The sequence below is a fragment of the Hesperophylax consimilis genome, chromosome 20 (genome assembly GCF_061612785.1).
Source record: "Hesperophylax consimilis isolate HC1 chromosome 20, BYU_Hcon_1.0, whole genome shotgun sequence".
Lineage (NCBI taxonomy): Eukaryota > Metazoa > Arthropoda > Insecta > Trichoptera > Limnephilidae > Hesperophylax > Hesperophylax consimilis.
Window position 1 is genome coordinate 22165690 of NC_142855.1, and position 24402 is coordinate 22190091.

General features: G+C 37.8%; 1 protein-coding gene across 4 annotated transcripts in view; it reads right to left on the reverse strand.

Moving 5' to 3' along the window:
- The window catches only part of LOC149414337 (uncharacterized), an 85195-nt gene that overhangs the window by 20899 nt on the left and 39894 nt on the right, over window positions 1-24402 (reverse strand). For 2 of the 4 annotated variants that reach the window (XM_089644288.1, XM_089644287.1), the window contains exons 9-19: window positions 24067-24291; window positions 22581-22608; window positions 20934-21130; window positions 20678-20781; window positions 19845-19944; window positions 19082-19227; window positions 17626-17735; window positions 16812-16967; window positions 13113-13224; window positions 11413-11544; window positions 10484-10666 (exon numbers count right to left, since the gene is read on the reverse strand). In XM_089644288.1, coding sequence (XP_089500414.1) covers window positions 10502-10666; window positions 11413-11544; window positions 13113-13224; window positions 16812-16967; window positions 17626-17735; window positions 19082-19227; window positions 19845-19944; window positions 20678-20781; window positions 20934-21130; window positions 22581-22608; window positions 24067-24291 — 1475 coding nt within the window. In that variant the 3' untranslated portion in view covers window positions 10484-10501. Of the gene's footprint in view, window positions 1-10483; window positions 10667-11405; window positions 11545-13112; window positions 13225-16811; window positions 16968-17625; window positions 17736-19081; window positions 19228-19844; window positions 19945-20677; window positions 20782-20933; window positions 21131-22580; window positions 22609-24066; window positions 24292-24402 lie in introns of those variants that run through there. The other 2 variants (XM_089644290.1, XM_089644289.1) reach the window with 2 other exon arrangements.

A 24402-nucleotide genomic window follows, 5' to 3' on the forward strand; every position in this document is an offset into this window, starting at 1 on the left:
TAAGGATCTTAAGGCGAAATAGGTAGACTTGACCTGAAATTTAGCATTTCTGAGGCCACTTTAAGACGTATGGACACTTTTCTAGAAAAAAACACAAATTGATTTCTAAAGATCGTTATTTTATCTTGTAAAGTAAGATGTAAAATTTTGAAAAATAATATTATTTTCATATCATAATAAAGTGTTACCGTTGGACGATGTGCAAATTTGTTGCATTTTCAAATGTGACTTTGTATTATACAACAAATATTTCAAATCATATAATAATACAGTATAAAAAATCAATAAATTATCAATCATAAGTATGTTGTATAAGAATTTTGTTTTTATTTCAAATAAAATTACTAATAAATAAATCCGAGCACGCGTTTTGTGACGAAAATCCCTCAATTGGACTATTTATTTATGGTCTTACAAATTGGTATAGTTCAGATTTTTTTAGAAAAATAATTTACCAAGACATTATTGAAACATTAGAAATAATTTATGACCAAAAAATATATTCTTAAAGTATATAATAGTAATTAATTTCGATTCGCGTTTGTTGTTCGTTCGTTGTTTGGGATTACCCCGGCGCAAGCCGCAATTTTATCATTCTGCGCTGCGACAGGGCGGCGAGCGGACGTCTATTCCACGTCAGTCTAGTTGACAACATTTTAAAGAAATTCCTCGCTTAAAAATGGGGAGGAAAATACCCTTGGAAAAAAGTTTTATTAGAAAGCACAAATTACGACATCAAAAACGTACGTGGGAGATATATTTTCAGAAAAAATAAAGGTTAGTGATATTTAATTATCCGTGTACATTGTACGTACTTATATGCTACAGAGTCGTTCGAAAGAATCAGTCAGAATAAGCACATATTTTGTATAAGATTTGGCGATAATTTTGTGTTGTTTAATTTCCAGGGAAAAGAATCAACTATGGACAGGAGTTTATGTCTGTCATCGTTTTTTCATGTATAAATGTTAAAACTTATGCCAAAGTATGTGAAACTGTTTGGGATTGGTAGTCAAAAAGTGCCACGAACCAAATGAATTTCGATTCGTGATGTGCGATTCAAATAATTTTTTTGTTCATAATTTCTATTTTATTTATTTATTTATTTATTTATTTATTTATTAACGGACATCGTCCAAATTACAAAATAATAACACGAATAAAGTAAAATGAAAAATATAGGAGTAGACAAAGGTACATGAAAGCAAAGACATATGGTAGATATAATATTAGAAAATAAAGTGACAAGTCGAATCAAGTCAAGAATACGCCGTGGGTCAGGACCACAGGACACTTATAATATTCCGTCACTTGTTTAGCGACTGGCAAAAATCATTTAGACTTATCCCAAAAAAGTTAAGGTTTTGACTTGAGTTGACCAGTCTACACATTCTGGACAATGGTGAATAATATCCATAATTTGTCGAATGATGGTTGAGGAAGAGCAGTTCATTATTTCTGAGTCTTTGCGAGGGGATATTGAAGGGAATGAGTTGCAGTAGCGTAGGTGAATCAATAATACCATTTATAATTTTGAAGAAGCAAATGAGGTCATTTCTTTCCCGACGGACTTCCAAAGGAGAAAGGTTTAAAGTTCGTTCAATTTCATCATATGAGTATTTGCCTTTTTCTAAACCTAGCCTCCTAGCAATCCCTCTTAAGAACCGATGTAGAACAGATTCAATGCGTCGAATGTGGACAGCATAAAAAGGAGACCAAATAACACAAGCATATTCAAGATGGGGGCGAACCAAGGAGCAGTAAAGAGTTCTAAGGATATTTACGTTTTTGAAGTCCGAAGTGATTCTAGTGATGAAACCAAGTAGTTTGAGCGATTTATTAACGATTGCAGTTATGTGATCCCGAAAAGAAAGCTTTCTATCAAGAGAGACACCAAGGTCTTTAATAGATGTAACAGTTGTTAAGTAAATATTATTAAGTTTGTATTCGAAGACAATCGGTTTTTTTGATCTATAGAAGGACATAATTAATTTATTGTCCGATTCACTATTACATTGGTATAATTCAACATATTTTATATTTTTTGTGTTACTTTTTGTCAGTTTCATAATGTCATAAGTATTGTGAATTGAGCTTCTTGTTTTAGGAAAAAAAACAAGGTTATTTTTGACATGATTTTGACATGACCTATGATTTTTCAATCGAAATTTACTCGTGAATTTAATAACATTTCGAAAATTAGACGAGTCAGGTCGCTCCGTTAATCATGAAAAAAAAACAAATACATGAAAGCGATTCAATATTATGCAATCGCATAACTACATATGTAGGTAGGTACCGTAGAAAATAGTTGGAAATAAAACCTAGTTTTAATATATATACTACTTCAGTTGTAAGGAACAAACCCTCTTTTCAATGTCATACATATCAAATCAAGTAATACTTTAAAGATAAGTATTAGAAATAAAACTTACCGGTAATACCTTTGGGACAAACGAATAAATAAGTAAAACAAAAGATTTTTACTCACCTTTGGAAAACTCGTATAAAATATTAAAAATAAAACAAATTAAACAAATATTTGAAATTTTTTTAAATGTATATTCATATACCTACATATTTTATATCTACCATGTCAACAACCTGCATTTGTATTTATTTATGTTTACGCACTCCGACGTATAATTTACAAATATGTATGTAAATAATTATTAGGAAGAAATCTACAACCAAGAATTTAACAACAATAATTGTTATTTCTTCGGAACCATGCTGTAGTTTTCTCAGCCGCGAGAGTGTACGGCTCGCAGCGGAATGAATTCGGTATTTCTGTCTCGGTCTAAAAAACGTCCGATCGCGAGACCGTCTTTTAACGAAATTTGAATTCTCGTCCTCTGGTTAAACCGCCTTAAGGGTAACTTCACTCCAACAGTTAAATTGTCCTTTATCGGGCAATTTCGCCCATTCTCCTTTAATTTTGCAGCTAAATTAAATAATTGTAATTTTTCATGACGTGCAAATAAGGTTGCTATATTGTTATTAGAAAATATGACGCCCGCCATGCAACGGATGTGTATCCCATGTGTTACGATAGAAAATGTGTAGCTCTTCTCGTTAATCGCGTAACTTCACCAATAATGGTTAAATTTTGCCACTTTATGGGAAAGTTTGCAGTTTAGTGGGTAACTTTAATAGCTTTATAGGCTAACTGTAACCCTTAACCACTTTTGGGAACCGCTTTAGTGAAAATAGTATCGCCACTACTATTATAGTTAGAAATCTAACTAATAACGGTTGCGAATGAAATTTCAGAAAAAAATATCAAACTTTGTGATTTATTATTACTTAACTATTATTTTTACATGAATCGACACAAAAGATAGGTGACATTTATAATTATTTGGCTAAAAAGGGTTTGCATTTTTTGGTTATCAATAATTTTAATTCAGTTAGCTATTTTTTTTAAAATTTTTCACGTTTGACTTAAAATTATTATTATTTTGTTAATGTTTATTTCTAATAATAAAGTTTTAAAGCTAATTTGATCACATTTCAAAAACATTTTTAGTTTTCAGATCTGTGCAAAAATATTCTACTTATTTGGATTTTATTGCAAAGTTGAAATACACACAACTTCTCCGAACTTCCGACAGCGTCTTTAAGAAATATGACGGTCAATACGCCAGAGGCCTGAGGGATAAATGGGTAATTTTATCTTTGCGGCTTAATATTGTGATAACTTTGAACATGAATTGCGTAAATTTTCCTTTTAAAGAGATTTTTGATAATATGAGAAAAATTTGCTTTTTGTTTGATGCTTTTTCAGTTCAGGAATGATATCTAAGGATGAAATTTTGGAATGAAGTGTTGATTTAATTAGTTTTAAGTAGACATTAATTTAAAAAAGAAAGAAAGACACACATTCTCAGCTTACGTATAAGGTTATTATATTGGAATTCCTTCTATTAATTTAATAGTGGGTAACCGTAAAGCCTGTTTCTTTTTGGATTTAGGCCCTTCCCACACAGATGTATTTACAAGTTACGTGACTGCGATGCAACCACAAGTCGCCTACCAGTATGCTACTCTTTAACGCTGGTTTCCGTACACGGCGCTACCCCAATTATACTGAAATGGATCATTTTTAAATGTGCAATCGTCGAGTTTATACAATCTCAAGAGACTTAAGCGATGAAGTCAATTATCTTTATTATAAACATAAAAAAATAATTAAACATTATTTTGAATTCACCTATACAACTATTGAGGTATATAGATAGAGACAGCGATATGCGTTCGTCACGCATATCGGTTCATTGTTCATTGTTCACTGTGAGATATCACGGGCATCAGTCGGTAACAATCGCTCGCCGGGCGCAGGTCTCCGGCGATAACTTCAAAATGCCTACATGCACCCTGAGATATTGCACAAGTCATGCTGGAAAATATACAGAAAGCAATAGTATAACTATTCATCTGTAAGTAGGGTTTTACCCTAATCAATTGACTTATTAATCATTAACATGCGTGGAGCATTTGCGCATCTGTACGCGGCCGCCTTCGACTGGTTCATTGAGCTAGTTCGCTGTTTTTTAAAGGATTCGGGCGACATTTACAGCGGCCACACCCCTCTTTCTACTTGCCGCACGGGAACAATATTTCACACAGATATTGCAAGGAATGTAAACTCTATATACATATAACTCAATGCATATAATGTAATCAATATTGGGCATTCATCGCCGACAAGGAACAACTACACGAGAATGATGTCAAATTGACGCGCTAAATCCTTTCTTACGTATTCCAGTAATTTATGGTCACATAAACTTTATTATTTTCCCATCTCCATAACAAATTTAACATTTAAATCATCCTCCGGCACCATTTCTATCAAACGAGTGGTAGTTATAGCGTGCTACCAACACTGTCAGTAGCGTGCAACTGAAGTCAAACCCATTGATGACGCGTCGCGTTGTGTATGAACACAATACAATAGTATGGCGGATACTCCCGAGCAATGCGTTTGCTACGCGCACGAAACTCACGTCGCGTGTACGTATGGTCCAAGTCAACTCATCTTTAGGAAAGCATCCCCAGCTATCTCCACACAGCAGTATGGAAGAACTTTTTAGCATTGTATTATGTATTATAATATATTATGTATATTAATAGCGTCTACATTTTTTACTCAAAATTAATCAATGGAATCGCTGATTAAGGGGATCCGAAGACAATAAATGTTCAATTTTTATTGGAAAAAACTTTTCTTTAACTTCTTTAAAGGTTATACACAACAGTGTAATATATCATTGAAAAAGAAAAAAATACTAATACATCTAAACGAAAATAAAAGATAACGGTCTTTAAAAAAATTTTTTTTTTTTTTTTTGTAATTATTTTTTATTTTTAATAATATGTTTACATGGTACATAATTCATTTTACATCTTGTGTTTTTTTACTACTCTTCCATTGAAAGCATTTTATTGTCTTTTAAAAATCTTTGTTAACTGTCTGTTATTTCTGTTGATCTTATATTTCTTTTTTTTTTTTTTTTTACAGTAATACCGCACAAGAGTCCCAACTGCTCCCGTCTGGAGCCAGTGAGACTATGGCATCCCCAATTGGGCTATGTTGTGAGGCAGAGGGTATTGGGGAGGGGAGGGAGATGGGGAAGAGGAAGGTGGGGAAGTACCTGGCTATTCAGATCTGGTCACCAAACACGGCTAAAGCCATTTCAAGCAACGTTTCAATTCTGAATGGTGGTCTTACACCAGGGCGATACTGAGACTATCTTCCACTCTGGAACGTGCCGCAAATATACTATATATTATTTAAATTAATTAATTGGGAAATAACACAAATTAATCAAATAAAATTTATTTGCGCACGCCGGGTTCGAACCCGCGACCTTCTGAATTAGCAATATTACCTTTTAGAGACTGAATGCTGAGATCCCTGAGGCGTATGTGTGGTAAAACCATGTATGATCGGGTGAAATGTGGAGATTCGCAAATAATGCAAGACTGATGTAAGCGGGAATGTGGATGGTAGTATATACGATTTTTTTCAGTTCTAAGAGCTTAGTTAGATCACCCCCATTTATTAATTATCCAGTTATTTTGCATAATGAATGACATAACCCAAACAGTTGTCCATATTGACAGCTTACCTCGGAGGTCGCGCTAAAAGTAGCGGCTTTTGTCTACCGACTGTCGGAATCATATTCTGACAGTGCTCACAAATATCGCTAACTGACCATCGATGACAGATTGGATCCATATCGTATTGACTTAGGGCTTCATCGATCGTCCGTCCTAGACCTTTCGAACGTTGCAGGTAATGTCACTTAACACGTGTTTTAAAGATGAAGATTAAACATTTTCTGGTTTTTACTTTTCAGGATAAGGAGTGCCTCTTGGTTTAATGATAAAGGTACCGTCTGTCTGAGAGTTGTGAACTTACTTCTTAAGATTGATGTCATTTGCAAAACTTTATATCACAACTGTCAATACAAAAGCATTATTTTGGATTTCTGTATGCATGATTGTGGATGAAACAAAGAGTGTGTGCTTGGACAGACGTGTTTGTACGTGGGGGGTATTCCACCCTCACTGCCTTCGCTGAAATGGCGTGTTATTAGTCAGAAATAATATGTAATGTTTATTATATCACTGTAATATATTTGGGACCAATTAAAAAATGATATCAATTGTTTTATCATGTATTTTTATTTCATATTAAAAGAATATCACATTAGATATAGTTTATTGTTTGTTCTATTGAAGTTTGTTTGGATTGTAAATCATTGCATATTATTCGTTCATCATTCTACTGATGAGCTCATATTAGATTGTACAATAAGTTTAACAGCAATTGAGTTGTTTTAAATTTAAAATAAGTTAATCCTTTCTTCTCTCCGAAAACGAATGAAGCTTTAAATGGGTTTATATTAGTAGAATGGATGACATGTTGTGGAAGTTTGTTTCGTTCTTCCACTACTCTTTTTGCAAGGAAGTGTTTCCCAATATTCTGACTAAAATAGAGAATTTTACTCCCAAGTCATGACTGATTACTTCTAAAAGTGATCGAAATGACAATCTAGTCTCCTTCAACAGAAGCAATCTTCCCAACATGCCTTCCATTGATACTCTTGGAGTAACTCGGTGTGACCAGCTCAGGTACGGGGGCTCCTTCCAAGCCAGAGTCAAGTTAGCCTCAAGTTAGCATACACAACTACTGATCCTGTGCCACTTGCAAGTGCGCCCCACTGTTGAATTCGGCAGTCACCCCAAAATCATTGAAACAAAACCCTTGACAGTAAGCGACATTAAACTTTATGCTTTTTTTGGCGTTCAACAACTTCATATTTTTAACTTCATATGTTGATTTGTAATACTAAGATTTCAAAAAGTCTGTCATCTGCTTTCAACAGTATTTTATTTTAAAATCTGTTCAAAAGACGGCGAATTTATATGATATTTCTTATCTATTTTCAATATTTTATTACATACATGACTTTATTATTTGAGAATGAATTCCCTCACCGAACACAAGAGCTGCATCTCTCTAGGGTGAACAAAAGCTATTATTAGTATTATTTCTTTATAATACATTCTGTAAGATGTAGAAATAAAATGTATATTTGTTGTAAAAAAATGTGTAAGTATGTATTAAAAAAACATATTTAAAAAAATAAAACATTTATTAATAAGTAAAACAAATTTTAAGAAAAATAAACTTAAACAAAACCTATTTGTTCACAAAACATATTTTGTTTTTTTTTGTAGAAAACATTGTTTGCCCTCGATATTACATATTGTACAATAAATGATTACATTCAAGGAACACAATAAAGATACTGAAAAGAGAATGAAAAACGTAATATGTAGATAGGTAATGATAAAATAAAACAATAACTCATAATATGAATTATGGGAACATCTTTCAGGGAGGTCGTCATCTGCATCCCTCGCTCATTGAGTGGAGAGCTGAGCCACTCAGATGACGTCATCTGCATCCCTCGCTCATTGAGTGGAGAGCTGAGCCACTCGGATGACGTCATCTGCATCCATCGCTCATTGAGTGGAGAGCTGAGCCACTCGGATAACGTCATCTGCATCCCTCGCTCATTGAGTGGAGTCACTCGGATGACGTCGGTTGACTTCCGTGTCCTGCTGGGGAAGCTGGCTAGTCGGTGGCGAAGTAAGCGGGGAATGAGTGCACCCTCCCTTCTGTGGAGGCACTGCAGAAGTGCTGAAGTAACACAAGTTGCCTCTGCCTCAGCTTAACAGGGCAGTGCAGTATGTTCCTTACTCATCGCTACAGTGGTAGAACCACCTTCAGAGCATTCCGGCCTGTATAGTAATGGATCTTCTTTGTCGTTCCATATCTTCTGTATCTTCCCAGGTATTCAACATGCGAGGCCATAAGCACTACATTCCCTTCAAGCCAGATTGGTGGAATATTTAGTGGCTCCTTGTTGTGTGTTAATACGACGATGAATGATATTTTCTCTTCACTCTTTTAATATTCGCACAAGTCATCTCCTCGATTTAATTCCACTATGTCATTCGAGTAGTTGATGATGACCTCCCTTGTCCGCATATATGAGAACCAATACGTGAATCATTGAGCTCTCGAAGGGGGTCGTTTATGTAGACATTAAATAGAGTAGGAGACATATTACTCCTTTGCCTGACTCCGCTTTTAAGGAATAAGGAAGTCTAGAAGAAACTCCTGCCACCAAATTGACTACTGCTGCTGGGACATCTCGCTTTATGAGTTTCTTTCCATAACAAGTGTTTGCAAAGGCCTTGCTTCGGTCGAAAAAACACCCATGGTGGGTGGTTTTTTTATTTTGTATTAGACTATTATGTATTGGTTTTTTGACTCCATAAATGGCTATGTCGGTTGTTGAGGCGCTTTTGAATTGGTTATTCAGGGTAAATAGTTTGTCTTATATCAGCACAAATTAGATGTTTTTCAAATGGTCTTGAAATCATTGTCGTCAAGGAAATCAGTGAGTAATTTCCTAATATTGATGAATCCAGTTGATTGGATTTCAAGATTGGCATGATAACAGTTTGACTCTTGTCCATCGGTATATGTGTGTGTCTTAGGAGGCTGGAGTATATGGCGGCTAGAATAGTAAGGAGCTGATCTCCTGCGTACCTCACACGCTCAATACCAAAGGTATCGTTCCCTGGACATTTTCCTAGGGCGGTATGCTTAATGGCACATGACCAATGCAGCTGTAACATTCGTGATTAGGTCATCACTGGCTGCAGGTGGACAATATCTCTCAATATCTCTCAATCCAGGGGATGTAAGCGGTGGATGAGAGTTCTGCAGGAACTGGTTGAGCACCACTGCGTTAAGGTCATATCTCTCAATCCAGGGGATGTAGGCGGTGGATGAGAGTTCTGCGGGGAACTGGTTGAGCGCCACTGCCTTAAGACCACATCTCTCAATCCAGGGGATGAAAGCGGTGGATGAGAGTTCTGCGGGGAACTGGTTGAGCGCCACTGCCTTAAGACCACATCTCTCAATCCAGGGGATGAAAGCGGTGGATGAGAGTTCTGCGGGGAACTGGTTGAGCACCACCGCGTTAAGGTCATATCTCTCAATCCAGGGGATGTAGGCGGTGGATGAGAGTTCTGCCGGAACTGGTTGAGCACCACTGCGTTAAGGTCATATCTCTCAATCCAGGGGATGAAAGCGGTGGATGAGAGTTCTGCGGGGAACTGGTTGAGCGCCACTGCCTTAAGACTACATCTCTCAATCCAGGGGATGAAAGCGGTGGATGAGAGTTCTGCGGGAAACTGGTTGAGCACCACTGCGTTAAGGTCATATCTCTCAATCCAGGGGATGTAGGCGGTGGATGAGAGTTCTGCAGGAACTGGTTGAGCGCCACTGCCTTGAGACCACATCTCTCAATCCAGGGGATGTAGGCGGTGGATGAGAGTTCTGCGGGGAACTGGTTGAGCGCCACTGCCTTAAGACCACATCTCTCAATACAGGGGATGTAGGCGGTGGATGAGAGTTCTGCAGGAACTGGTTGAGCGCCACTGCCTTGAGACCACATCTCTCAATCCAGGGGATGCAGGCGGTGGATGAGAGTTCTGCGGGGAACTAGTTGAGCGCCACTGCCTTGAGACCACATCTCTCAATACAGGGGATGTAGGCGGTGGATGAGAGTTCTGCAGGAACTGGTTGAGCACCACTGCGTTAAGGTCATATCTCTCAATCCAGGGGATGTAGGTGGTGGATGAGAGTTCTGCTGGAACTGGTTGAGCACCACTGCCTTGAGGCCACATCTCTCAATCCAGGGGATGTAGGTGGTGGATGAGAGTTCTGCCGGAACTGGTTGAGCACCACTGCCTTGAGGCCACATCTCTCAATCCAGGGGATGTAGGTGGTGGATGAGAGTTCTGCTGGAACTGGTTGAGCACCACTGCCTTGAGACCACATCTCTCAATCCAGGGGATGTAGGCGGTGGATGAGAGTTCTGCAGGGAACTGGTTGCGCACCACTAACTTAAGGCCACACTATGCTCTCGATCCAAGGTATATATTTTGATATTCTTGTGTAAATGTATATGCAGGTTGAGTGATTAAATGCAGATGAGATCCCCACCAGCAAGTGGGTGCAGGCCACCCTGAGGCCGTTGAACAGGGACAACTGAGTGCCGATGGCGGAGGTCTGAGAACAAATAATATAATATTGTGAGCACAGTCAGAATGGCAGATTATTAAATGATCACCACTTTTTGTCAGAATTTGACTTAATTTTACATCACAAGAGTCCCAACTGCTTCTAACCGACTGGAGCCGGTAGGACATGTGTGGCATTCCCAATTAGCATTTTATGTTGTGAGTGGTGGGGAGGGGAAAGAGATGGGGAGAGGAAGGTTGAAAGTATTTGGCTATTCAGATCTGGTCACAAAATAAACCTAACTGCATTTCAAGCTGTGTCATCTTTGGGGATTTTGTGTATGTTGCAGGAAGGAGGAAGCACAAAGGCCGTCAAATAGTTCCTCAGACGAGCTGTTGAACTAAAAACAAAATTTTCATTAAAACAACCTATTCTCATGTGACAAATATCAACATTGTACAAATGTTGTACGCGCGTTTGTACGTATTTCTCGACTATGCACTGATTGAAGAGATCAATCTAGGAGCATCTTCCATTGAAATACCGGTAGAACAAGGACAGCTTTCTTATCTGTGCTCTAAAGATTGCAATTCGAAGACTTCCCGTTTCTGCAGAGTCAAGTATTTTGGGGCTCCAGACCAGAGGTGGCTGCCACATTCAACAGTGGGGCGCACTTGATGACTGAATAATAATGCGATAAGTATCTTGGCATTTAAGAAAGAGGGTTTGAATCTGGTGTGATGTTTCTAATACTGTTATAAGCTTGTTTGATAATGCATCCCAACGTTACATACCCCGCATGGTCCACTTGATCCAACAGGGCGGCCGCAAACCTCGATACGGTGCTTAACTCCATCTGGGTGAAGATTGTTGCCAGTAGAAAACACTCCGGAGCACTCGTCCTCGGGGACTATCTTCATTGATGTCTGAAATGTAGGAATTTTTTAATGATTTGTTCATTGTTAATTTTATTCAGTGGAAACAAATACACCAAATGGCAAAAATAATAGGATAAGTCATTAGTACTTAGTAAACTTATTATGACATAATTCAGTCAGTTTACTAAATAAGATACTAACATTAATATAAACGCTTTATTCACATCTTACATCACACAATAGTGTCTGAAGGCTACTTCTACTAACCAACCCAGATTCAATACATAATAATAATTTTTCCGAGGTTTTTGCATATTGTGGGTGTAATTTTAGTATTAAAATAGTGTACTTTGCGTGTGTAAGGAAAAGTAATGTGGTTTTTAACATTAAAAATATATATACGAGAAAATAAAACGCAAGTCAGGTTTGATCGCAGGCCGTATTGCGGGCTGTAGGTTCCCGACCCCTGATGTAAACCAGTGGAACTATGTTTTGGGTGTGTCGATGTAAAATAAATTTATTTTATTTCGGGTGAAAGAGATTTTCTACAATTTAAATTAATTTTAAATACCTTTTGTAAGGACTAAAAGCGTTGCGTAATTTGACTTTTTGGAAGGTAAAAGACGATATGGATACACGAAAACATTTGCGGGCACTCTAACTCTGCAGGCCGAGCTCACCTAGTAACTGAGAACAGTAAGTGAGAGGCGATAGAAACACTAAATTAATTAATATTAACAGGGACGACAAGTTGCACTCAACACTTATAAATGGTGTCCAGTTTTAGGCTTTTATTTCAGTCACGCACTCATTACACCTCTTTAGGTTCAACGGGGTATAACTTCCTGTACTCAAATAGTCGCCTAATCTACAAACATATATCTGCTTCTGAAGCTGGACACTGCAAGGCTTTGTATGAAGCATATTACGGCTTATAATCCCAAAAGTCAAACAACTATATATTTTTTTTAAAGAAATTCCCGGGTTACGAATAACCTGACAATAATTGAACATCTCCTACTACCACCACAGTAAGTGGAAAATGTTGCATGTGTTATGATGAAGGACTTAGCCAGCCAAGGAACTGAACACACTACGCCTGGGTGGAACCCAAACGCGATGTCAGCTCAGCCATATTTTGTCATTCCATATAAAAATAATTCAAAAGAAATTCTCAAACTATCATAAATTTTTATCAAATTGCGGTCGAAACCTTTGGTTACATAGAAGTGTACATTTCAATTATCCTCTGGTTAACTTCGGGATTTGAATATAAAGCTTGGCGTTTTCTCCTTATTAACGATTCTTTGTTTCGTATTTCAGTGTACATTTATAAAAAACATCCTGCAACACATTAGGAGTAGGCAGAGAGAATAGACCGCCAAATGTCTCAGCACATACTTTTTGCTTCATTCACATTCATACATGTTGACGTGACCCGACATAAGTATTTTATTCACTTGATCGTGCTACGTCTTCTCAATAACAAGAATTGTTTTTATATTTAATGTGAAAGTGTGTAAGTACATAAGAGCAAAGTACGGTGTGATCCTATTTAAGAAATGTAAATAATATAATAGTTTCTTCATCATCGAGGCAGAAAAATAAATACTTACTTTAACGTAAGCTCTCAATGTGATATCCTTTCCAGTGGTGATCAGTCCACTGATGGGGAGAGGGGTGCCCGTGTGGAGACAAGCCGGGAAAATTCTGTTTGTGAATTGGATCCTGCAATCCACAAAAATGGTTATAAATAAGATTGTCTAAATGTGGAGATGTTTGATGGTTCCCTAAGGGGACTAACTACTGAGGGGGACTCCATCGAGACAATCAGGGCATTGATAATAGTATTCTTGGATTTATTTATTTGATGATTTTATATAAGAACATAGTAATCTTTGTCAAATACAATCCTCATACATATGTATTATTAAAAATATAAAAACTAAATTTTTAGAATGAATCAATCACGTATTTTCGTAATTTAAGTTTGAATATGCTTACGATTTCTTCTAATTTTATTTCTCCTGGTAATTTGACAAATATCCATAAATCAATATTATAATAGTGATTATAACGCTTGGCGTAATCTGTGCCATTATAGGCTTCCCGTGCCAGTTGAAGAATTTCTGAACTAACTACAGTACCAACTAAGGAACCGGCAACTTGGTGATAGGCGAGATAAAATGAAAAATTCGTCAAATATGCAAAAGTGAAAGATTGGTGATTATTTTAATATGTTCATTTCTCCGGCTGATCCACACAGGAGGCTTATGTTATCTTTGGGGATACCACGTGGAGGGTCTTATCAAGATAAGGATGGACAGGAAGTACTGAGAAGGAAAAAGGTATGAGAGGGGTGGGTAGGAATATGTGGTCCAGAAGTGATGGACGTATGATCCATCCTTACGAAGGTGGTGCAAGGCGACGGGTCGAGGCAGTCCAAAGAGATTGGAGAGGTCAAAAGGTCTCCCTCAACCAGTCTCTCCCGACCCGGCCTGCCACGCAACTGAACGCACCACGCACCACGCACCCGCCGCCAAGACCTAGACAAACTTCACCCCGTGAACCCGGGCAGCCCTGCTAGCAGTAGCACCGGCCGTAGCCTGCCTGTGTTTGGCCGACCACTGGGAATACTGGTGTGGCTGGGCTGTGTATGAAATCTATATCTCTCAGTAATAGGGAACCGGCGTTGGATGAAATTACCCTTTTGTATGGGTCACTTTGGACAGGTATGTCATGCCTTTAGTATCAGCGGGTACTACTTTAGGAACATTACCTACCAACCAGGCGCGGTCTGTCCATACATGCTGTGGATGCTCCGCATTTTAGAGTGAAAAGATTTAGACTTCTACCCGTAAACAGCAATACTGCAATTTGAATATTTTAATATTTCTACAGCGACCTTAATGTGATTTTTTTTACAAAAACGTAAAAAATCATACAAATATTATTATTATAAGATATTGTGCATATTATTGTCCTGTTTCTGTGTACGCACAACGAACGACACGGTACAAACAGCGCGGGCGATTCTAAATACACATTCATTCTCAAATACTGTGAAGGTGCTGCCACACACAAAGCTCACATCAAAAGTTAATGTACAGCGCATCATCTTTTCTACCGACACACGACGCTATCAAATATTTCTTCCTATGGTAGGAGAGGGGGTCAGTTGAATTCGAGAGCGGCCGAGGAACATAATTTCATCTGTCAAAGTGACAACTTTACTTACTGACAGCTTGAGCACGTTTTCGAAATGGATGATACTTGTCGCCTATTGCTGGATCTGTTGGACAGCTCATCCTCAGATGATGATGCCCCCAACTATATAATTATAAATGCTATTTATAAACTTTTTAGATTTTAAACAATCTGCGCGTAAATAGCGCATTTTCACAAAACCTGACATAACCTCTCCGTCGAATCAGGAAATTCGCAGTTCGCACGCCGATCGACGAAAGCGACATATAATAAATTATTGTAAAATAAGCTCAACTTTCGTCCAAGCCGTCCAACTTTTATCAAAAAACCGAATGATATTACCATATAAACATACTGAGATTAAAAATATGATTAATTTTGAAAGGGCGAAAATTTGTTTACTTCAAATTCAAATATTGATTTTTTTTTTTTTTTTTTTTAATGCAATAAACAACATAATATATTATAATTTTACTGGTCTTCCATTAAAAGCCTTAGCTTGTGGATGGAAGAAGAGTTAACATTTCACATATTATGTACAAATAAAGTCACGTGTACAGATAATACAATGCAGTTAATACAGTTAATACATTTCATATAATTACAATTACTATTTACTATAATCATGTATTTCAATATATATGTATGTGTAGGTAATATAGACACATGGCAATCAGACCCGTTAACTAAAATATGTAAACATATATGTATTCAGTAAGAAGAAAAACAAGTAAGATTTTTAGTGTGACATTCTCTAAAATACTTTTTGATGGAGTTCAACAATTGAATTATATTTATATTTTAAATATATGTTAAGTATGTTTGCCAAATAATGTTTTTTTTTATGTTTCTAAATTTACTAGCACACATGACGATATGAGCTAACATAATAAATAAGAAATGCATTATTAGGCTGCTTATGTCATGGCTGTCAAAGGGAACACGGAACTTAGTTGGTAGCTCCGTAATTAAAATGACCCCCTCTCCTTTTTACGGCGGAGAGGGGGACGCATAACTTTTCAAATATCGCGTCGGGAGTGGTTACGTAAAATAAATTCGGTTAGCGAAGTTCAGAACCACACTTATAGCGCGTTATCTTTTTACGTGTGTCGGGTCTGTATGGGATTGTATGGCGAGCGCTATTGTGCTTTATATTATCTGTTGATGTGAGCTTTGCGTGTGGCAGCACCATGAAACGCGTAAAACACACTTACACAAGCAATACTGTGGTATAGAAGCGAATTGTAAATCGCTTCCAATATGCTAGAACGTACGTTCTTTCGGTGCATGCGTACTGAGAAAAACCCGCAAGCCAATATCTTCGTCTACTTTATACAATATTTATGACAGCATCCAACGTACAAAAACCGTCATTAATACTTATATGTATAATGCACAGAATGGTATACTCTATTACTAATCCATTGGATTGTATGCGCGCGCTGCTTTGACAGTTTGCTTTGAGCTTGAAAACTGAAGTCGAATTCTTATTGAATATTATTAACCTGCGATATACTTTTTAATCATAACTTAAATAAATAAAAAAGCATACCCAAAATAGGATGGATACTTTGCCAACGTGTTCTAAATGATAATAGTGAATTGTGTGGTTGTATAATTGAATCATTAATGCGAAAAAGTTTTGTGTGTCGGCCATTTGCGGAAAAAAAATTATTCTGGATACTGGAAATATTGAGTTACGGAACTTAATGGATTTATGGAGATAATTTAAGACGGTACCTAATTACATCTTGTTTGTGAGCTAGCGTCAGTAAGTACGAGTATAAACATTTGATGTCCAGCATCCCTTCTTCAAAAAGTCACCGACCGCCACTACTACCAACAACAGAATTTAATGCTTTTTAACACCAACCCGGTGAAATTATCACAAGAGGTGTTATGTTGATAAAATAAATGTTTTGATAAAACGTATCGAAGAAATGTGGTAGATCTGAAGATTGGGGAGATAGCTCAGATGTTAAAGTTAGCTCCCGGACAACACTCGGTTCTGAATTAAAATTCCTGTTGCACCAAAGACTTTTATTATTTTTAGTAATATTTCGAGTGGTTTTTTGCTAATATATAAAACGATTATGAAAAATGCTTACTGTCTGTCTACCTTCATCAGACCGATGTCGTTGTACACTCGGGAGGTAGTGGAGTTGAACTCTGGATGGAGGACTATTTTAACTACATCGTAGATCTCATCTACACGGAGCGGATTGAAGCTCCAGCCCAGTCCAACAAACTTTATATTCCCGGATCTGAAACAAAAGGAGTGGTGATAGTCGCACATTATTTAATTTTACTTGATAAATTAACATCACTTTAAGCAAATATTTCCTCTTATGTGCTTCTAATACAATCAGTACATCACCTGAATATTTTTTAATGAGTTTTGTTCTTGGCTTGATATTCTGATCCTTCTCGCTAACTCCCCGAAATTTAAATTTAACGTCTCTAATTGTGGAGGTCTTTGCTCTGTACTGGTAAATTCTCTGCTCGGTCTTGTGCCGTACGTGCACAAGAGTACCAACCGCCCGGGGCGAGCGGTTGAGATACCGAAAAGAGTGATGAGAGGAAGTACCTGGTTATTCAGATCTGATCATTTTACTCAGCAAATGCCGTTTCAAGTCGTTATTTATTTCTGAAATTAAGGGTTTAGTGATTAGATTGTTGTAAATAAAAAATTTAGAACTTTTTCAGCAGATTTATTAATTTGTCGAATTTATTGAAAAATCTAGAACATTTCCCCAAACAGAAGATTTAAACCTTTCTCACTCTAACACGCAAATGAAAAAGGGGTCAGTCGTTCATCTTATTAAAATATCAAAAACCAAATCATACAATTATTTAGCTCATCACTTTGATGGTTATTTAAAAGACCATTTGAAATTAAAAATAATAAAACAATAAACTCACCCAATGTTTTCAATGGCGCGTGCAGACGTCACAAGCCACCGATCGCTCAGTAATGTCACCCCTATCGTCCGCCAGTTGATGTTTCTTCTCTCACCAGTAGCTAACAGTCCCTGGGAACAGAAGCACTCTTCATATTATTCTCTAACAAAGTGTTGTTTTAAATTGCTAGAAAAGTTATATCTGTTTTTCCCTTTTGAATTATTTCTTTTTACATCGTTAACACACAAGATTCCAGCTGCCCGGAACCAGTGGGACTACGGCATCTCCAATATGGAGTATGTTGTGTGGCTGGTACGAGTGCAGTTCGTAAGATTATAATTTTTACAACACTTTTGATGTTGCCGTCCTTCTTTAGCCGACGTTTCGGACAGCGTTACAGTATCCATCATCAGGGCAGATGTATAGATTTTGGTAGTGTAAGTGTGAGTTTTAACTAACAATATTAAGAGGATAATAGAATTGACGGCCTCTGTGGTCTAGGGGTAAGGCTCTTGACTAGCAAACCGGAGTCACGACTTCTAATCCCGGCGTGCGCAAGGAAATTTTATTTTATTAATTTTTGTATTTTGCAATTTACTCAATTAAAATAATATGTAGTATATTTGCAGCACGTTCCAGGAGATACTTTCAGTATCGCCTTGGTCTTAGACCACAATTCACAATTGAAACGTTGCTTGAAATGGCTTTGGCCGTGTTTGGTGACCAGATCTAAATAGCCTGGTACTTCCCCACCTTCCTCTACCCATCTCCTTCCTCTATCCACCACCTTCAGCCTCACAACATACCCCGATTGGGGATCCGTAGTCTCCCTGGCTCCAGACGGGTGGGACCAGTTGGGAATAGATATTACGTATGTACATTGTTACACTCACTGGTAATGCATACATAATATATAGTTTTATGTTATTGGCCGACAAGCTGAACAAAGGGAATCTGTTATCCTTAAGTTATTACTTATAATAGAATATCATATCATACAATTGGTACTAGGCAGACGGTTTGGACATGTAGAGCAGATACACACGCAAAGTATTGTAATGAGAACAGATGACGAGAAATTTGTGACAGAAGAAGTCGGGGACACCCGAGGAAAACATGGCACAATCCATTGAATCTTTAACTTGATTCGGTTGTGCGGCTGTCTATCCTCTCTGCCTTACCCTGTGTTGAATTGGCGTGATGGATAGTTAATTATGTACATAGTTGGGATGTAAAAATATAAATCTACAGCGAGGTGATATTTAACATAAACGGCGCTATACAATTTGCAAATACATATTGTATAATTATTGCTGGTAGCTCTGTGACACTAGACTTAGAGTAATATTGATTACTCCGACCTGACAGCTCGCAACAGTAGCAATGCCGATACTAGTGCACTGGGAAGAGTGCAGACTCTCAGTCAGCTCTATGCAGTCTGTAGAGGAAACAGTTTGTAATAATGTCTGTAACTTACAAAGTGCGGGGCCTCTGTGGTAGACTGCATAAGTGTTTTGTTGTGTACTACGCTGGTGTCCCCTATAGCTGGACATAAATCCCTTCGTGTCCAGCCGATAGCAGTGCGCTGGCAGGGGTGCAGCCTCTCAGCGAGCCCTACGCAGTCTGTAGAGGAAATAGTTTGAGAGCACAGTTATTCAATGGACTGACTAACTCATCCCAGTGGAAGATAATCCTAATAAAGCAGATGCAGGTAGTTCCTCTTGGCTTCGATACTCTGCCAGCCTTACAACTTTACCCAATAAGTAACTGAAGTGAACATTACATGTGTAGCCCTTCATCCCGTACCGACTCGGACAGAATGGAAACTTCTCACTTCTTGCATAGTTGATGAGATCTGTGCTAGTAGGGGAGAGTCATGCTTCAATGTACAAATCATAACAGTGTATCAGTAGGTGTATTACATTTGAAATCTCTTTAGTACCATAGTTCTTATCATTAGAAAGTAACTTCCTGTAGATAACCTTGGTGTTTGGGGTAATAAATATTTCAATTAATTGGAATAACTTTAAATTATACACATTAATGTAATATTATCTAATCATTGAAGAAGAAATTAATATAAATATAATCTAAATCAAACATGAAACCAAACAAAACTCGTAACTGGGGATCTTACCCAGAATATCTGTCTTACTTGGACAACACTCTAATTTAAAATCTATTGAGAGGTGATAATTTAAGGTTTAGTGGGGACTTAATGAAGGTTTTGTGAAACTCACAATCTGCCGCTCTCGAACCACTAATTGTCTGGGTGACCATTCCCTCTGGCAGCGGCGGACAGAAAGGCTCGGCGCAGCACACCAAATCTTCGTTACACTTCTGTGAACCAACCACACAAAACTGTTAAACATCTAATGCACACAACTGCACATCAACTATTGAGTATCCAATGCACACAACTGCACATCAACTATTGATAATCCAATGCACACAACTGCACATCAACTATTGAGAGTCCAATGCACACAACTGCACATCAACTATTGAGAATCCAATGCACACAACTGCACATCAACTATTGATAATCCAATGCACACAACTGCACATCAACTATTGAGAGTCCAATGCACACAACTGCACATCAACTATTGAGAATCCAATGCACACAACTGCACATCAACTATTGAGTATCCAATGCACACAACTGCACATCAACTATTGAGAGTCCAATGCACACAACTGCACATCTACTATTGACTTCCAATGCACACAACTGCACATCAACTATTGAGTATCCAATGCACACAACTGCACATCAACTATTGAGTATCCAATGCACACAACTGCACATCTACTATTGAGTATCCAATGCACACAACTGTATATCAACTATTGAGTATCCAATGCACACAACTGCACATCGACTATACTTCCAATGCACGCAACACGCACATTCATATGTCTTATTGTACCTGCTTGTCTATTTATCATTATTTTTTTCAAACTTTACGCAAATATTTTATTTATAAGTACCAAAATTTAAGTCAACTGGCCGGAAAGCAGATTGATTTCAAACAGTAAAGAATGTCACATAAAGAAAAAGAGTTAGAACCTGTGGCCGAATTCCTTTACTGTTGACCTCCTTTGCTGTCTGGCAGTTGGCGAATGGTTTGCATACTCCTGCTATCCCCGTATCTTTCATGGTGCAGTTGCTACCTATAGACACACAGACACACCAGGTTATAAAACACAACACACAATGATTGATTTCAAAATAAAAAGGCATAAATATATATTTATAATAATTGTGGAAAATAAACAGTTCTATTGATGATTGATCGATGAACCAAAAATAAGAAGTGACTTACTGCTGCACACTGGTGATTTGGACCACTTATCGTCTTGTCCACAAACGGAATTCTTTTCCGAGATGACTAAGTCTTCATCACAGGAGTACGTCAGCACCGTGTCTGCGGGAACCCTCTCTCCGGGAACGATGGCCTTCTCGCGCTCAGAGACGCTGTACTGCCCGTGGAGTGGGACAACTGGCAGTGGACAACCAGATCTACGTCAAACAATAAACTATTAATACTCTAAATTATATGTTAGTCTTTGAAACATAAACATTTAAAAATATGTTTCACCATGGTGAAATAGGCCAAGTCCACATACTAGTTACGAGAATATCATCATAATGTCCATGTGAAACTAGCATTAACTCACTGTCAGACATATTTATTCAATTCAAACGCCATAAAATGGCTTTTACAATACAGGGGTAATCGAATTACAAGCGTACTGTGGTAAACAGGATAATAATAGCAATAAATTCAAGAACAAAAACACTATTACAAGTGATGCAGTTATTAATAATTAATAATATCAAGACAATGCATAATTCAAAAGAAATATGTACCAGTGAGTGTAACAATTAACTAATTTATCCTAGGCTTGTATAAGACCCGTCATAAGTCGAAGTATGAGGTGTCTATGATAATAGTCAGTAGTGAGTTTATTGTTACCCACAAAATTAATTGTATTTGGAAGAGCCGCATATTCAAACGTTTACGTTTGAGGTCAAAAATGAACCAAGTGACTTCTTGTATGACTTTTGTTACTGTTTCAAAATCCAGTTTATTTCTTCACCGTTCAAAACAGTCCTGCTGTCTCGTCACTGTTTCATAATAGCAGTTAAGTGGGTGAAGCGGCTCAGTTTAGCGAGCCGGATCACTAGTTCCAACTCTTTATAAAGATCCAGTTCGGTGAACCGGTTCGATTAAACAACGGTTCACGAACGAGCCAGCCCCTATCCCTATCATTTCCTTGGCCCTTCTTGTTATATTTCATTGTCACAAAAAGGAATTGATTTCCTGATTCATCCATTCCCATTCCAGAAGAATCAAATGAAATAGAGAAATCCTTTGTTTCTCTCCTGTTTGGTCTGGTACATAAACTAGTAGTTCTGTGAACAGTAGCCTAAAAGCTTATTTTTCCAAATTTCTCTACTTTTGAATCAAAACCAAAATTTTCTCTGAAATTATAAGATTTGCGTGTAGGTACTTCAATTCCAACCTCCTTTATTAATAAACACGACAATTTCACATTAGAAAAATGAATCATTACTGAAACATAAAAACAGTTCTGCTGTTTCGTCACTATTTCATAATGCGTACACTTGGCCACGTGATGTTAGGATGACTTTTAATGTATTTTGAAACAATCTGACCTACCTGATCATTACCATAATCCATTTTTTCAAATTAACTAATTTTTCAAAAAAATCATGAAAATAAATACAAATTCTGTGTGTGTTTTCAAATTAATTTTACTAATACCAATTGCAATAGCAACATTATTGACAGAAAACAGTGTAAATTCGGTTTGAAGTGGGTGTATTTTGTATGACACAAACAGTGGCATGGCTGTCTACACAATGCGCAATGACGCGACATTGACTTGTGACTTCTGTCTACCGCATAGGATCAATATGTATCAATACTCATTTTAAAACTTACTCTTTGGGTGATGAGCGAAGGGCGGGCTCTGCAAAGGAACAAGTATTACAGGTTACTTTAGGCAAATAATTAATACGAAAGTTGGTAGAAATGAAAAAAAAAACTAAGAATGGACGATACCTAAACATCACAGCAACACCATACATTGTTAAACTCAGATGCGCTTCGAAATATTGACATTTTAAATACTTTATTTGTAATTTTTTTTGCACATTTAAACGAGATACAAAAGAAAAAATATTTTTAAAATATTAAACCAAGGTCTTGCAAATTATGTAATTTTTTAGATTAAGTTATCGTTTGACATTAATCAATATTGAGTACGAGGTAATAGTCAATACGAGTGCACTAATCTTGTAGCCTTACAAGTTTTATTTGCTTACGGTGGTGGTCGTTGAAATTATAAGGCTGATTTTAGTGTCACGCCGACCGCACGCGCACCGTCGGCGCTGATGGTCGAGATATATGAACTTCTAGGAAGCGTTTTTGAATGACGCGTAGCTATCAGCGCGCAAGGTGGTCAGCGCTGATGGCTACGCGGCCGTACGCGTCGTGCGTCGGCGCCGCGTAGCTGTCGGCGCTGACGATCGCACGAGCGCCTCTGCTTTCAGCGAGCGTTCTAGTGCCGAGCGGAGCAGACGTCATCGCGTGTACAGTCATGGCGAATCGCGGAGTGGATACAGGTCGAGTTATCGATGAGGTTCGCCATATAACAAGACAAAGTCTCCAGCAACGGCTCTCTGCTCAATCAATGGATGAACATGGAGTCTTCGTCGTCGCCGGTTTTTATTTTTTTAGAATAGGTAGTACAAGGCAGCAATAACTAATACACTCCGCATTTTGGTCTTCGACTGTACAGTAAAGCGGTCAGTACGATACTGAAACGAGCCACGCTGAGCCTCAGCGCTGACGAACTACGCGCTGATCTATGTGCGCTGACGGTGAGCGTGATACCAAAATCAGCCTAAGCAATAAAATTGTTTTATATTTTATGATCATCACAAGGAGGAGGTATGATTTGAGATTTTCATGGCCAAAAGTATTATGGTTATTTTTTTTTGGGGTATTATGCCATGTTGCGCTACCCTGTATTGCGTTGCCCCGTATTGTGTTGCCCTGATGATGGACACGGCAATGCTGTCAAAAACGTTGGCTAAAGAAGGAGGTAGCGCAACACGACATAATACCCCAAAAACAAATCACTATCATCACCAGGAGTACCAAAACTTGATCAAAAACAGTGGTAATATCGTTAATAAACAAACAAAAAACAATACAGGTCCCAGGTGTGATCCTTGTTAAATGCTGTAGAATATTTTGAACTGATGTGAAAAGAATGAATTGTGATTTGAATTTCTATTCACCAAAATTTTGACCTCCGAAGTGCAGCCCTTTCCTCTGCTATGTCTTCCATCGATCTTCCCCTGGATTATTGAATGAAGCTGATGATAAAATGTTAAATTTTTAATAACTAATAACATCTCACCTTGGTATAGTTCGCGCTGTAATGAATTAGTGTGTAACTCGGACAGCAGCCAGTCCTTCAGGGCAAAGATCCTGGTGAAGGCGGTGTAGGTGTCTTCTCTGCAGTTGAAATCTGACTTGGATGCTGGCGCAATGCTGACCACCCCGCGTAAGTACCATCGCTTCACCAAGTCTCCATAGAGAAATACGAGGCCAGCTCCACTGTCTCCATTGCAGACGGCTGTGCCTACGATAATTAACCTGCTTATTATAAAAAAAACATTTCATATTGAAACATATGGACGAGATTCATCGATCCACCATTTGTAGTGATCTTCCTGGTGGAAAATATATCCAC